The sequence below is a fragment of the Rhinoraja longicauda genome, chromosome 16 (assembly GCF_053455715.1).
Source record: "Rhinoraja longicauda isolate Sanriku21f chromosome 16, sRhiLon1.1, whole genome shotgun sequence".
In the NCBI taxonomy this organism is placed as follows: domain Eukaryota; kingdom Metazoa; phylum Chordata; class Chondrichthyes; order Rajiformes; family Arhynchobatidae; genus Rhinoraja; species Rhinoraja longicauda.
The window spans coordinates 22,686,524-22,703,100 of NC_135968.1; the positions used below are offsets into that span (position 1 = coordinate 22,686,524).

General features: G+C 38.5%; 1 protein-coding gene across 1 annotated transcript in view; it reads left to right on the top strand.

Moving 5' to 3' along the window:
• smc3 (structural maintenance of chromosomes 3) overlaps positions 1–16,577 on the top strand; it is a 57,052-nt gene that overhangs the window by 6,530 nt on the left and 33,945 nt on the right. Inside the window, exons 3-11 of the mRNA XM_078413411.1 lie at positions 1,719–1,757; positions 3,850–3,917; positions 4,927–4,998; positions 6,224–6,303; positions 9,312–9,390; positions 12,216–12,333; positions 14,677–14,852; positions 15,713–15,793; positions 16,319–16,483. Coding sequence (XP_078269537.1) covers positions 1,719–1,757; positions 3,850–3,917; positions 4,927–4,998; positions 6,224–6,303; positions 9,312–9,390; positions 12,216–12,333; positions 14,677–14,852; positions 15,713–15,793; positions 16,319–16,483 — 878 coding nt within the window. The remainder of the gene's footprint in view (positions 1–1,718; positions 1,758–3,849; positions 3,918–4,926; positions 4,999–6,223; positions 6,304–9,311; positions 9,391–12,215; positions 12,334–14,676; positions 14,853–15,712; positions 15,794–16,318; positions 16,484–16,577) is intronic.

A 16,577-nucleotide genomic window follows, 5' to 3' on the forward strand; every position in this document is an offset into this window, starting at 1 on the left:
GAATGGGGTGGAGGCAGGGCGGTGGGGGCAGGGGAGGGACAAGTGGGGGTGGGGTAGGGGGGATGGAGTTGGTCAGTGGGGGGGAGGAGGGGGGATAAGGGGGATTGAGTGGGGGGGTTGAGGGTGCTTCACCAATACAGGTGAGGCTTTGAGTCCAGGGCTCACACAGTGACGACACCCTCTCCCCTTCCCTGTCCCCCCTCTACGAGGAATGGGCCCAACGGGTCCACTTGGTCTAGTAACTATTAAAGTCATCGTATTGCATTGCTCCCATGCCTTTATTGTAAATTTCTATTTGAGCTGATTTAGGTCCTATATATATATATGCATATACAATATTTAATTTAAATGTGAATGTCAGTTAGCTTAATCGCAAAGTTGAAATTTTTAGAACTTTTCCGATTTTTGGATAAAATGCTTACTGGCCAGGTCTTGAGTGACCCTATTGGAAACATTATCACCATTGAGTTGCACTTTACAGTAGCATTTTCAGACTTATTGGAGATGGACTCTTGCAGTAAAGAGAGAGGGCATTGTTTAAGGTCTCTATTCTGGTCATTTATAATGCACAATGGACCCAGTACTGCAATACAATTCTGATGATCTACTATTGAGCCGCTCTCTGAAAATTCAAATCACTCAGCATCTGGCTCACTGGTTTTTGTTTCCCATATTAACTTTAAACTTGCTATGAATATTATGATACTACTTTATAACTTCATTAAAAATGACACAGCAATTTGTTAAGGTATTAACAAAATTAATTTCCAATGGTCTAGAAAATCTATCAGTCTGGTGCAACCAAAATCCAAAAAATATCAGATTGTTAGGTTTTACTATATTTTTAAAAGAGCAACTCTTCTTCCAGTGCTGGTCACTGGTCAGTTTTTTTTGTGGATTTTGCTGATGCCAAATGGCTGTGAAGTTTGACTTGTTTCCCTGAAGGCACTCAGTGGAGAAAGGAGAACTTGGTTCAGAGGAGATAGGAGAGGAACTCAGGTGTAGATTTGAATCTGGAGGAACAAAGACTGGCATTAAATATAATTTTACAGATTATTGAGTCCAGAAGTTCTTTGAATGTTGGGCAAATACATCCTCAATAAATATGGCCGGGGAAATAAAATGCATTTTTTAAACGATGGGGAAAACTTAACAAATATTTGTTGTTTTTTTGTGAACCGTTGTGGATAAAAATGTGTTTTGGGGCATAATAGGGATTGCTCTTCTCTATAGGGTGCACCTGATGACAATTCAATGATAGTTATGTGATACTGTGCTTATTGTGTGGCATAATATCCAAATGAGACAAAAATATACCACTGTAGCTATAATTTTCCAAATTCTGTTCTGGGTTAGGTACAGATATTTTGGAATAGCTTCTCAAAGAACAAAGATATTTGTTATTATTCCAAATCATATGAATAAACAAAATGACAGCATACTTTTGCTAAAATCAATCTTTATGCTGATCAGCCTATGTAATACTTCTAGTCTACATCTTAAAACCCTTGGAAGAAATGGTTGTTTTGGTAGCAGACAGGTAAGTGCTGCCAAGCATAGTGTAAATCAGACGAAACAGTCTCCTGAACCTTTTTAAATGGTCTTTCAAACCCTTTTAACCCTTTCTTGGTCTTTCACTATTAACGCTAAACTTTGTACAGTTGCTTTTAAAATAATGTAAATATTGGATTTTAACTATAATTTTTCTTTCTGTTTAGTTGGTCGAAATGGATCTGGAAAAAGTAACTTCTTTTATGGTAAGATTTTTCTGGATTTGATTTTACATTGAAATTGATGGCTGTACCTTTATTAATATGCTGACTCATGGATTTATGGAATTTGGAATATGTATACATTGGCCATGCATTTTTAATGATACGTTTTAGGAATGTATGTTGACTAAGGCAAAGGAGAAACTGTTCAAGTGCACAATTGGAGAGTAATATTGAATGCATGGTAGGGGTTATCCGGTATCTGCTGCAGCTCAGAAGAGCAAAAGATGAGTTGATTGAAGCATTTAAAATCCTGAGCGGTTTTGACAAGGTGGATGAAGAGGGACGTTTCCTCTGGGAGAAATTAGAACTAGTGTTCACCATTTAGAAATACGAGAATGCCTATTTAAGATGGATGAGGTGAAATATTTTCTCTTAATGGTTGGAGGTTTTGGAACCATCTTCCTCGGAGGAGCAAAAACCGTTTTTGAGCATATTTAAAATTTGAGTATATACTTAATGAGTAAAGGGTGAAACGTTACGGTGGGTAGCTGGAAATGCAAACTTCAGGGATCTTGTTAAATGCTGAAGCGAGCTTGAGGGGCTAAATGGCCTGTGCCGTGTTAGTGTAATGGTATGGGAATTCCAGGTTGGAAGCAATGTTGGGAAGGTGGGAAAATTGGAATGGTCATTTTCTGATACTGTTAGAGGTGCTTATTTGAAGACTAGAATGGGATGTGAAAGTAACTTACTCATTTTCACAGCTGTTGACTTTTCAGAGGGAAAATAATTATTGAAGATTAAAATAAATCAGAAACTAGCCCCTTTCTTTCTTGAGGTTCTTGAAGTTTTTCAGGTGGTAATATTCATTGGTGCACTAAAAATCTGAAAATTAATCAATTAAATGACCAATTGTACAGAATTGTAAAGAAAGAAAGCCAGCCAGCCATCACAACTGACCAATCTCATCATTAAAGCTGTCGTACTTTGATTTTACACAATAAAATAATTTTTATATAACCTTTTATTGTTGCTAAGACTTGCATTGCACCTGGCTGCAGAATTGATTTTTTATAAATTTGTTTCATTTATTCAGTGACCAGCCATCGTTAATCGATGGCAATCTACACGTCATATTAAAGGTGTATATTATATTAGAATGGAACTACAATGGCTGTCCTTCTTTAAATAGAAGTTCAGCATGGTGGAGCAGCAATTAGTGTTGCTGCTGCCACGCAACAGTGGCGTCCTTGTTTTGATATTGAGCTTGGGTGCTGTCTGGAGTGGCCTCATTGGCGTCCTCTGGGTGCTCTGGTTTTCTCCTAAATGTGCTGCAAAGTTAAATGCCTATAGAGTTGTTCTGTGGCAAGAAAAGGGGGAGGGGGAGGGGGGCGATGATGGGCATGTGAGAGAGAATAAATGACAAGAAGTCCCTTAGGTTTACCAAAGGGTACAGTCTTGAGAACTGTTCATAACCTGGACTGTTCCTAGGTTGGAATTGAACAAAAGCAAGTGTGTGAAACAACTGAAACAAGTGTGTGAAACGCAGGAAGAGCGGCCTCACTGACTCATGGAGTGAGTGCTCAGCATTCTCGCTTTGCTCGGTTCGGCTCCGTCCCTGATTGTTAGTGTGACCAATAGGCACATGGAAATGTTTTGCTATCACCCAACAGACTATGCCTGCAGTAGCTAGCAAATATATCCTGCTGGTCTCCTAAATGTTCATCCGCATACACTGGGGTGTCCATAAGTTTGGAGTTGGTAACCCTGGTAGTAACCTGTATGGAATAGGAAGAAACTGCAGATGCTGGTTTAAACCGATGATAGACACAAAAAGCTGGTAACACAGCGGGTGACGTTTTGGGTCGAGATCCTTCTACAGACTGAAGAAGGGCTTGACCCGAAACATCACCCATTCCTTCTCTCCAGAGATGTTGCCTGTCCCGCTGAGGTACTCCATCTTTTTGTGTCTAACCTGTATGGAGCAAAGAGTTTGAAGCTGTTCTGAGAACGAGTGTGGACTCAATGGACCAAATGGCTGTCTTCTGCATAATTAGGATAAAAATTAGAAATTTGTTTATTTGAAGTAACTTTTCTTATTTCTATTTTCTCCACTTTTCTCTTCTCTCATTTGTAGCAATTCAGTTTGTGCTCAGTGATGAGTTCAGTCACCTTCGTCCAGAGCAAAGACTTGCCCTGTTACATGTAAGTACTTGTGCCAAAAATAGTTAATTTATGATTGTGCTGTGCTTATTAATTTAATGCAATATCCTGTGCAACTTAATTTTGAGGATACTGTTCTTCAAAATGCACATTTTGATACCTTTTAATACATGAATTGTTGTGAAGCCCTTGGTTTTAATTAGTGAAGCAAAGTCATAATTTCATTTGGTTTCCACTTGGGACAGTCGCACAATAATATGACTGAGAATTCTGTAATTCTGAGCCTAACCCTTGCTTGAGCAAAATCAAAACGAAAAAATGTTGCATATGCTCAGGAAGTAAGAGGTTAGTGGATGAAGAAACTAAACTAATTTTTCAGGTAAATTATCTTTTGTCAATCCAGGTGCAAATTCTGATCATTCATTAAATCAATAAAGAATTGTTATGTAGCTCTGTTTATTTAATTCCCTTTTGAATTTATACGGGAAACTGTTCAATCCATTTTTATGAATAAAAGCAAACTACTGGAAATATTCAGTCGGAAACACGAGACTGCAGATGCTGGAATCTGCCTTCAAAGATAAACTGTTGGAAGAAGACAACAGTTCAGCAGCATCTATGGAGGCAAAGTGATGGTTGGCGTTTCAGTTTGAGACCCTGCATAATGACTGATGAAGGGTTTCAACCCAGAAAGTCAACCATTCCTTTGCTTTCACAGTTACTACTTGATCAACTGAGCTCTTCCAGCAGTTTATTTTGCGCCAAAACTCAGGAGATAAGGTAGCATCTGTGGAAAGAGAAAGTTTATGATTTAGGTTGAGGATCCTTCATTAGATTCTGTGCTCTGATGAAGGGTTTTTGATCTAAAACATTTACTGTTTCTCTTTCCAAAAAATGTTGCTGACCTGTATTTTTGCTTATTCTTTGAAATAAATGTGTATATTTTGAATGGTGTATTTTTGTTTTTTGTTACAATTAATGGATTTTACAATTTATTCTTGAGTTTGATTTAATTTCCAAATATGAATGTAATTTTTGACTGACCCATTAGGAAGGAACTGGCCCTCGGGTTATTTCTGCATTTGTTGAAATAATATTTGACAATTCAGACAACAGGTTACCTGTAAGTAGATTTTCATTGAATTAAAATATATAGTGTTGGCTTGCATTGTATATATTTTTGTTTCTTATTTTATCTTTGTTAAGAGAACCTTTAGGATGGAAACATAGTACAGAAACCAAACTTTGCTAGTTAATGTCTCTATTAAGGCAGTATATTTGTCAAATATTTAAACATCAGTGGAGTAATGCTTGCTTCTTTTCCCTTGGTGCTCCTATGGAAGTAAGGTGCATAACTGTAATTATACCCAAGTTGTGACCTGTTAAAGGGGTGGAGAAGATTAATCTCATTACTTGAGTAAAGGAACTAAAGGATATTTTGCATTTAATTAAGATGAAACGTAGTGTTCAGTTTTGGTCACCCTAATATAGGAAGGATGTTGTTAAGCTGGAAAAAAATGCAGAGAAGATTTACGAGAATGTTGCCAGGACCAGGGGCCTGAGCTGTAGGGAGAGTTTGGGCAGGCCAGGACTTTATTTCTTGGAGCGCAGGACGTTGAGGGGTAATCTTACCGAGGTGTGTATAAGTTCTTGAGGGGAATAGATAGGGTAAATGCACCACATTTTGTACCCCGAGTGTGGGAATCAGGAACTGGAGGACATAGGTTTAAAGTCAGAGGGGAAAGATTTAATAGGAACCTGAGGGGCAACATTTTCCCACAGAGGATGATGAGTATATGGAATATGCTGCCAGAGGAGGTAGTTGAGGCAGGTATAATAATAACAATGAAAAGACATTTGGACAGGTACATGGATAGGAAAGGTTTAGAGGGATAAAGTTAAATTCGGGGGGACAAGCATAGATGGGGCATCTTGGTCGACATGGACAAGTTGGGCCGAAGGCATGACAATAGTATTATGTAATATTTCTGTGTGTGTATTCACGCTTGTGCAGGATGTACTCACAGGTACACTAAAATGGTACTCTTGTAATGCTCTGACAAAGATTTATCTGCATTAGGCATACTAACCTTTTCGTGAGGAACTGTAATGATATTAGAATGGAATAAATTGGAAGTTGAGTGCAGTTCTTGTTTCATCAGTGCTTTACAGAATTGTTTGTGAATCTGACTGCACAACGGTAGAGAAAGTTTGGAGGATAAGATAAACAGCTTCAGAATAGAACTTTTAAATCATTGTCCTGATTGAGATGTTATTTTATTAGGTGTGTTTAGGATCTGTAGAAATGTGATATCACAATGAATAATTATGTTTATTTCATTTTGTAGATTGACAAAGAAGAGGTTTCTCTTCGTCGTGTCATTGGAGCAAAGAAGGATCAGTATTTTCTGGACAAGAAAATGGTGACGTAGGTTAATATTTTCCACCTCTCAGCTCTTATTTGGAAATAGCATACACTTTATTTTGTCCGTAATTGCAATCCCAGAAGGTAACCTTATTTTTTAAGTTTTGATGATTGATTTATACAAAGGTTTTGCTGTCAACTAACCAGTAAATAGAGTGTGTTAATGTCTCTATACAGGTATGTCTGTGGATTAGACTAATAATTCAGAGAATGGCAATTTAATAAGTTGCATTTCAGTTTAAAATAAGTTAATTTGTTAACAGTTTTAAGTGACCAGGAAGGTGTCTGATTGATAGAAATATCCAAACAATGCATGCCATTTACAGGCATGTGAATTTTCCGCGTTTTAAAAATCAATTTTCCGCGCTTTTTGCATGGTTTCCGTGTTTTTCACTTTGCCAAATAAATGCAGAAATCGGATCGGAAAAAAGAAAGAAAAAAAAGATGTATAGACTTGTAATGAACACTAGGGTTCCACTAGAGGTCGTTAGGGGTTCCGCGAGAAATCCCCCCTGGTCACCCTGGAAGTCACCCCGAAAATGAGGCACCTAGGCTGGGCAAGGCAGCCAATCTTGACCTCATCGGGATTTCCATGGCCAATTTGTCAATTCGATCGCTAGAGGTTCCGCGAGAATTCCCCCGGCGCCCTGGAAGTCTTCCCGAAAATGTGGCACCGAGGCTGGGCAAGGCAGCCAATCTCGACCTCATCGGGACTTCCACGGCCGATCAGTGGGTTGAATTTATAACCTGCGGCTAGGGCTCTGGAACTCCAGCCCAGCTGGAGCCAGCAAATCTATCCCCATAGCTGACTTCCTTGACCTGCTGGATAAACCAGCAAAGCTCTGGAACCAAGAGTGCCAGAAAATCAGTGGTGGAACTGTAATGAGTAAATATTAAATTTAAGTGCAAGATTATATAACTAAATTAATTAAGACAGGGCTAAAATATAAAACAGCAGAAAAGCCAATTACCACCTTTTTTGGGCTGATTATCAATTAATGTGCGAATTTACTTCAAAATGTTATTAGTGTACAGTGACATATTCACATTATTTTGTAATGTCTGTTTTTACTTTGAAATGCACTAAAAGAGGCTTGAAACTGGTAATTTTGTGTGTACATTTTCAAAATTTTCCAAATTTTTTGATCCCTGTTGTACGCAACGCTCGACTCTTTCCCTTTTTTTTTACTCACTCACATGCCTGATTTTAGGAAGGCAAATTTGATATCCTTCCATGGTTTGTCCTCTATACCTTTCAAGTCCCACACCAAAATAATTGTCTCTTAACTGTTTTCTGAAATTGCCTTGCAAGCCACTTGGTTGTGTTAGACTGTTCAAGTTAAGTTGACTCTATTGTCATATGCACAAGATGAGGTATAGTTACAGTGAAAATATTGTTTGCAGCAGCAGTGTCAGAGGCATGTAGTCTTAGAGAAACACAAAAACATAAATTGTACATAAATTATGCATAAAGATTGTGCAAAAAAAAAAAGACATCAGTTCAAAACAGATTAAAAAAACATGTCCAAGACTGCAAGAGTTGGTCTGTAGTGCTTCCATTGGCAAGGTAGAGATTATGGTTGTGTGGGTTGGTTCAAGAACCTGATAGTTGTAGGAAAATAGCTGTTCCTGCATCTGTTGGTGTTTCACTTCAGCCTTCTGTTCCTCCTGGAAGATGGTAGCAGCAAGACAAGGGCATAGTCTGGATAGTGGGGATCCTTGATGATAGATGCTGCCTCTCTGATGTAGCGCTTTATGTAGATAGTTTCGATGTTGGGGTGGCCTGTGCCCATGATGGGCTAAGTCCACCATCCTATGCAGCCTCTTGCGGTATTCAGGAAAGCAAGCTGCCCCTTCTGTCTCGGAAAATGGAGAAAGGCTGTAAATACTGGCCCAGCCTGTGACATCTATGTCCTGAAAAGAAATATTGTAGTAATGTTGTTTGTAATGTAAATATCTTGGCTCTTTAATGTAACAGTAAATTTATTGTATGGGTTATCAGCAGCTTCCTCTTGTAATCAATTTTCTTCTCTCACGTTATACTCTTGGAACCTACTTTTACATTGTTGATATAATAACATAGCCAGTTGCAGCGCTATCAAGTGATTGTTAGACACTTAGACAAGTCACTCATGACTGAGGCTGGGCATCTGTTAATTGCTTTTTGAAGTGCTGCTTGACACCTGTTTTTTTATGCTCTAATCAAGATAACCTCTTCAATCCCCAAATAAATTTAATGTACTATTTTCAAAGATGCTTACCATTTCCAAAAGGTGATTGAAATTCATCTGAAATGTGACACACACATTGTTGAGTGAGAATATATTGGGCCAGAGCAGACTTTATCTGCTAAGGAGACTCAGGTCCTTTGGAGTGCAGGGGGCACTCCTAAGGACCTTCTACAACACGGTGGTTGCATCGGCCATTTTCTATGGAGTGGTCTGCTGGAGCAGCAGCATCTCAGCGACGGAAGGGAAGAGACTTGACAAGCTGGTCAGGAAGGCCAGCTCTGTCCTGGGTTGCCCCCTCGACTCAGTGCAGGTGGTGGGAGAGAGGAGGATGATGGCAAAGCTAAAATCGCTGCTGGACAACGACTCCCACCCCATGCAGGACACTGTCACAGCACTGAGTAGCTCCTTCAGTGATAGACTCCTTCACCCCAAGTGCGTGAGGGAGAGATATAGGAGGTCCTTCCTTCCTTCCCGCTGCTGTGAGACTGCACAACCAGCACTGCTCCCAGCAGACGAGTCACCAATAACAGCTAAGAACACACAGAAAACTGATGACAATTTATGTATCTTTTATTTATAATGAATGATCTCTTGCTATCCACTTTGCTGCTGTAACACGGTAAATTTCCCCGGTGTGGGACGACTAAAGGAATATATATATATAACTGTTTTATTATGGCATACTTGAGATGTACTGCTTCAGCTCCCTCTCAGTATATTTTTACATGCTCCTAGAATCCGAAATTGAGGATCACATTTCCATCCTGTTTTGTTCAATAGGAAAAATGATGTGATGAATCTTTTGGAGAGTGCTGGATTTTCCAGAAGCAATCCTTACTATATCGTCAAGCAAGGAAAGGTAATTGAATTTTGAACTGCAAGTGGCTTTTCCTGACATAAGAATATTTTCACTTGATTTTCAGTTATGTTTTTTAAAAAACTTTAAAAAATCATTTAACTTTTAATTCAAGTTAACTCATTTAGTTCTAACTTCTCTTTTGGGAAATTTGAATCATTGAAAGGTATTTACCAGCAAGAAATTAAATTCAGGCATGGGACTGGAATTGACTTTCAATGGCAGTCAATTTGTTAGAATGTGGAGAAGGGATTAATCCACATTTTTGCAAGTCAAAATAGATCCACTATTTTTGGATTCCATTTTTATTTATTTGACATAGACAACTGGACAGAAAGCAAAGCATTTACATAATAAGAAATTGGTTTATGGTATCCGGACATGTAGTGAATTAAAATCAAAGCTGATCTATTAACTCTGGTTGCCAAATTAATCCGAGCTGGCCAATGAGTTTTATGTAATTTCCAATGAAGTCTATTGAGATCATTCTCATGAGATGTGAATATGGTTAATATCCCTGTGTAAGTGTTTTGGTGGCAAGTTAAGCGGGAAGGGGAAAATGAACAAAGTATAGATTCCACAGCATCTATTTAAACCTGCTAAAGGTCATGATGACTGAACTCATCCATTAATCCTGAGGGTTTGCCTGTAGTCATTTTTACCAGGGTCTGTAACTGGCCAAGAGAAAGAGACAATTATTTTATGTCGTAGGCCTCCCTTTAATGTGCAAATTAGAATGCAGTGACGTTAATAAGACAAATTATTGATTTGGGATTGAATGTGAGCTATGCAAGCTATAATTGACTCCACTGACAGAGAAGGTAAGAAGGTCAGGAAAAGTAAGTTTCATTTTTTCTTTTTGGTAGGAGTACTCCTTTGGGTCCCCCAAAAAAATGCTACCATTGCAAACCATGGTCTTCTCAGTCACTCTGCCACTCATTTTCAATAGCTGTCGCTGATGCCCCAGAGGATTTACATTGTTGAGATCAAAAAACAATACAGGAACAGTGCTTGGTGTCTGTGGTTTGCTTTTTTTGTTCAATGAAACCTGATGATTTGAATGGTTTTGCTGTTGTGTTGGATTGTTAATTTGACATTGCACTCTTGATGAAACAAAAGTGAAACTTGGCACATCATTCTAGAAACTGGTGAAGATCGTTGATAGGTTTGGTGCTTATTGTGGTCTGGATCTGTAGGGGGAGAAGGAAACAAACATGTTTTCTGGCTTATCTTGATGACTCAATCCACTTCATCTCCATTTTAAGCAGATTGAGCCATCTGCAAGCATTGTGCAGCTTTCTCTCATTAAAGTAAACGTGTTTGCAGTTTTGAATGTCGCTTTTCACTCTGGAGCTTTACACCATATGAAAATAAATGTCAGAATACGAAAATAGACAAAGCACAGTGATAACTGTGACTTAGGTCACGAAGGATCATCTTAAAGGGAGTTACTTAATCTAGCATATGACTATTAAAATTTACCCCTCATCCTCTGCTCTTTGTAATGTTTGTCCTAAGCTTTGTATTGTGATTGCAATATTTTTAGCAGTAATAGTCCATGATAAGAACAAATAATTGTCTTGAGTTATAGTGTTTGTTCATTAAAGCAAAAATTGAGAGTACAACAAAATCACACTGACCTGAAGTAGGCCTGTGTATTTCCCTCCTATTGAAGAATAAAATATATTTGATGCTTTAAAATGGCCATAAAAATGGTTCATTACCAAACCTGGACTGTTTAGTAGCCCAATTGTGCCATTTCTCCATCACTTCATCCTCTTTGCCACAGAATATGTGCTTGTGGGTGAATTCTAAAATGTTTCACAAAACATTTTTGCTTATTATGTGGAGGATAATTTGTAAGTAGCTTGCGGGAGAAAGATGGGGCAGAAATCAATTTTATTTGTGGCTGTATATTTTGAGATAGCTTTCCATATTTGCATTAGTTACATGTTGCACATCAATTATTTATTAATTTTAGGTTGGTACGGTACTAGTCACTGTATGAATCATATCTGCTTTGTCTTGCTCACTATGAATTCAACATGAATCACCACCTTTTGGTTTGGAAGCTGGATTGCTTAATTACCATGCACATTGTTGTGACATTTTCTGAAGGGGATGCACAATGTGTATTGCAAATCATAATTTCAAAACTGATATGTATAATATTGAAAAAGTGGCCCTTGGAGTCTGAGGAAGGAAGCTGACCCGAAATATCGCCTTTCCATGTCCATCAGAGATGCTTCCTGACTCGCTGAGTTACCACAGCACTTGGTGTTGTTTTTTCTTTTATCTATTATATTTTTATAACTTTCAGGAATCTATATGACATGAAAATTATATTAAAAGAAAATGCACATGACAAACCTCTTGATTTACACCCTCTCACCTTCAAGTCAACCCACACCAACTGCATTATCCAGTAGTTGTTGCTGCTGTGGGGTTTGCCACCTTTACCCTGTGGATGTGTTTGTTGAAGAGCTGTCAAGTTCCCGAGTTGCCATTTTCTGGGTGGGATAAATTGTTGCAGTGGTTTCTGTGCAGTATGAGATTCAGTTACGTGACATCCCAAAGTTGTTGAAGCCTGATTAATTGGTTTACACTGGGTTTTTAAGTAATGCTTTGGAATGGGCAGTTTTATCATTGAACAAGGTGATTTCAGTAAATATTGAGTTGCAATTTCAAATTTTAGTTTAGTTTATTGTCACGTGTCCCGAGGTATAGTGAAAAGCCTTTTTGTTGTGCAGTGATAGACAAGCAAAAATTTTGGGGGCCATCTTAATAATGCATGCTTATGAACTCTGCTTGAACTTTGTTTGAATTAGATTAATCAAATGGCAACAGCTCCAGACTCTCAACGACTGAAACTTCTGAGGGAGGTTGCTGGTACAAGAGTATATGATGAACGCAAAGAAGAGAGCATCAATCTTATGAAGGAAACTGGTAAGCAAGCTGAGACTGCCTTTCACTTAATTTATTTTGGCTAAAGTTCAAAATAATACAAATGTAGATTGGGTTCTCAATGGTTCATCTTTTGATGGAGCTCTTCTGTTTCCGCTAATGACTGCTATTTGAACTGTTGTGCATTCTTTGAAGTTGGAGCATCAAACAACAGAGCTGGATATTTGGCTCATTGTGTATCTACTAGCTCTGAATGAGATCCAATTAGTCACAAATTTATTCTCTCAACAATAGAATTGAGATTGAAAAGGAAAACAAGTATATTTTGGGAAGTTATTCAGGTGTCAGTTCTGTTTTGATCTTGTCAGCATTAATAATGGCCTAACAAGATTTAAATATATTGGTAGGATTGATTATGGATTTTTCTTGGTGCCTTCTGATTGACTGCAAAACAGTTTTATGTTTGCCAACTGGCAGTAGTGAAATAAATGGAGGACTGAGTGGCTAAATTCCAGATCATTGTGGGGAGGTGCAATAAACTTTGCAATTGCAATATATTCTCAGAAAAACAGATTGATGGTTGGATTAAATAGCTATTGCAAATTTGTTACATGCTGCAATCGGTAAACTATGGTTCTTGAGTTTTAATCCAACTTCAACATCGAGTATGGGGAAGGCAGGCACGGGTTATTGATTGTGGATGATCAGCCATGATCACAATGAATGGCGGTGCTGGGTCGAAGGGCCGAACGGCCTCCTCCTGCACCTATTTTCTATGTTTCTATGAGTCACCAATCCATGTTCTGAGTTGAGTAAAGTTTATTGAGTTTAGTTTATTGTCACATGTACGGAGGTGCATGCGTGCTAACCAGTTAGCGGAAAGATAATACATGATTCCAATCGAGCTGTTCACTGTACAGCTACACGATAAAGGGAATAACGTGAATAAAGTTTGGTGCAAGATGAAACCAGTAAAGTAGGATCAAAGATTGTCCCAGGGTCCCCATTGAGGTGGATAATAGTTCAGGACTGCTCTCTAGTTGGTTCAGTTAGAATCAGGGTAGAATGGTTCAGTTGCTTGATAACAGCTGGGAAGAAACTGTCCCTGAATCTGGAGGTGTGCGTTTTCACACTCCTATACCTTTTGACCAATGGGAGAGGGGATAAGAGGGAGTGCCCAGGGTGCAACTCGTCCTTGATTATGCTGGTGGGCTTGCTAAGGCAGCGTGAGGTATAAATGGAGTAAATGGAAGGGAGGTTGGTTTGTGTGATGGCCTGGACTGCGTCCACAATTCTCTGCAATTTCTTGCGGTCTTGGATGGAGCTATTACCAAACTATGCTGTGAAGCATCCTGATAAAATGCTTTCTATGGAGCATCTGTAAAAGTTAGTGCGAGTTGTTGGGGACACGCCAAACTTCCTAAGCCTTCCAAGGACGTAGAGGCATTGGTGTGCTTTCTTGATCATTGCTTTAATATGGGTGGTCCAGGAGAGGTTGTTGGTGATATTTACTCCTACGAATTTGAAGCTTTCAACCATCTCTACCTCGGTGCTGTCGATGCAAAATGGAATCCAAAATTCACCAGAGATGCTGCCCGGCCTGCTGAGTTACTCCAGCACTTTCTGTCCTTTTTTGTAAACCAGCATTTGTGTCTTCATTTTTTCAGGTTGTATAATTGGGATGGCAGTTTTGTGAAAAATACTTTGGCAGCTTTAGTTTCATTTGCGTTGATGTTTGGTTCAGATTATGAAATACATTTTTGATCTTGGCACAATTACACTATGAAGTGTGCTTTCCTGGCTTGAAGACTAAAGAATATTGTTGGAACAGGGAAGAACAAAATTTATTTTTCGAAGATAGACACAAAATGCTAGAGTGACTCAGCAGGACAGGCACCATTTCTGAAAAAAAAGAATAGGTGACGTTTCAGGTTGGAACCCTTCTTCAGACTGAAAGTAGAGATGTGGGGGTGCAGGGGAGGGAAATAAACTGGAGGCGAGAAAAGAACAAATCTGGGCCGGTAACAGATTACCTTGGAAAGGATGGAGCCCATAATGGCCCATTGTTGGCTGGGGTCTGAAGAAGGCTTCCGATTCAAAGTCATCTGTTCTTTTTCCTCCAGAGATTCTGCCTGACCCGCTGAGTTACTCCAGCATTTTGTGTCTATCTTCGGTATAAACCACCATCTGCCGTCCCTTCCTATACAATTTACTTTCATTTGGTTGCCTACCTGAGGCCAGGGTGATACTGCAGAGGGGAATCTAAGATTTAAAAACTGTTTGAGTTTAAGATTCTTGTCTAACATTTTGAAGATGAATTTTAGATCAGATTGGCATTTGTTTTACAAAGAAACATTTTCTAATCAATTTCTGTACTTTTTGCAGAGGGTAAAAGAGAAAAGATTAATGAATTGCTGAAATACATTGAGGAGCGTCTGCATACACTAGAAGATGAAAAAGAAGAGCTGGCGCAATATCAGAAATGGGATAAGATGAGAAGAGCCCTGGAATATACTATTTATAATCAGGAACTGAATGAGACTCGTGCCAAACTTGATGAGGTAAGAGAGAACAGATTTTTTTTGTGCAACCATTTAAATTATCTCTGAAATGTTTCACTTTGTTAATACTTATATGAGAACTGAACAATGTAATGTATGGTTAAAAATAATGGATTTGGTGGTGGGGGGGGAAGAATATTTCAAATGACATGGTGTTGTTATCCCATATTTATTCCATGAGTTTCAGCTTCCCTGGTATTTATTCTTAACTAGGTCCGACTCAGTTAAGTCATGTGTGCTTTTGGTGTTTTTATCAATTTTTAATAAGAGTTTGTATCCAGCATGAAATGTAATATGACTTGACTTTCTTGATGCTAGTGCAAATAATTCAATTGGTTTGGTTGATTGATCAGAAAAGATTCAGGAGGATGTTACTGGGACTGGAGGGCTTAAGTTGTAAGGAGAGGTTTGACAGCTTGGAACTTTCCTCCCTGGATTGACCTTGTAGAGGTATATAAAATGACTGTTTTAGATAAGATGGATGTTCATGGTCTTTTTCCTAGGGTAGGGGATTTTAAAAATAGCTTTTAGGCGAGAATGACAAGCTTTAAGAGGGTAGTTTATTCACACAGAAGATGTGGGGGGGGGGGGTATATGGAACAAGCTGACAGAGGAAGCTGTAGGGGGTAGGTACAATTACAATGTTTAAAAGGCATTTGGACAGGTACATGGATAGAAAAGATTTAAAGGGATATGGACCAAATGCAAGCAAATGCGACTAGCTCAGTTAGCCATCTTGGTCAGCATTGACGAGTTGGACTGACAGGCCTGTTTCATGCCGTATAATTCTGAATCTATGACTCTATCGTACTTGTGTTTCTATTTGGATTATTAGAACAGAATTTTTTGTTTTTCTACAGCTTTCTGCAAAACGAGAGACAAGTGGTGAGAAATCAAGGCAACTGCGTGATGCACAACAAGAAGCTAGAGATAAAATGGAGGTAAGATTTTTCTTACCCTACTGTGAATTTCAGTTTTTGGAGTCAACAAATGCATTTATATTTTCTGTAGATTATGTTCTATTTTCGTATTTCTAATTGAAAGATGTGTCAAGCTGTAACCAAAATCATGTCAACCAAACCATTTCCCAACATGATCTTAATTTCAGAAAAGATCCTTGCTTTTTTAATAGTGGCAGGAATTCAGATTTTTTCCTTGCTTTCATTTAGATTAGCCGTTAATGTGTAGGGTACAAATTCAGAGGTCAAGCCTTTAGACTCAACTATAAGGGTACAGGTTTGAAAAGATTAAAATAAATGTGCTTTTAGTTAATTAAATACAAATTTTGGATTCTTCTATTGACGCATATACCTAATTGAAACTTCTGATGTTTTTCTTTATACATTTTTTTGTTTATGCTATGGAGTCGATCATCCAAATGATCTTGCACCATGTAGAATGTAGCATTGTTTGTTTTACTATCTTATTATTTATTTTTGAAATAAACATCTCTCTGGAAAATCAAGGATATCGAGAGGGTGGCACGTGAGCTGAGAACAAAAGTCTCATCAATGAAGGAAGAGAAAGAGCAACTAACACATGAACGGCAAGAGCAGATTAAACAGAGGACTAAGCTTGAGTTAAGAACAAAGGATCTTCAGGATGAGATGGCTGGGAACAGTGAACAAAGGGTAAGGAAACGAGCACTGTTGGGTTAGCTATTGAATGAGTTGGTCACGGAACAGCTAGACTGTTGCAAGAACAGGAATTTCCTACTGCATTGTT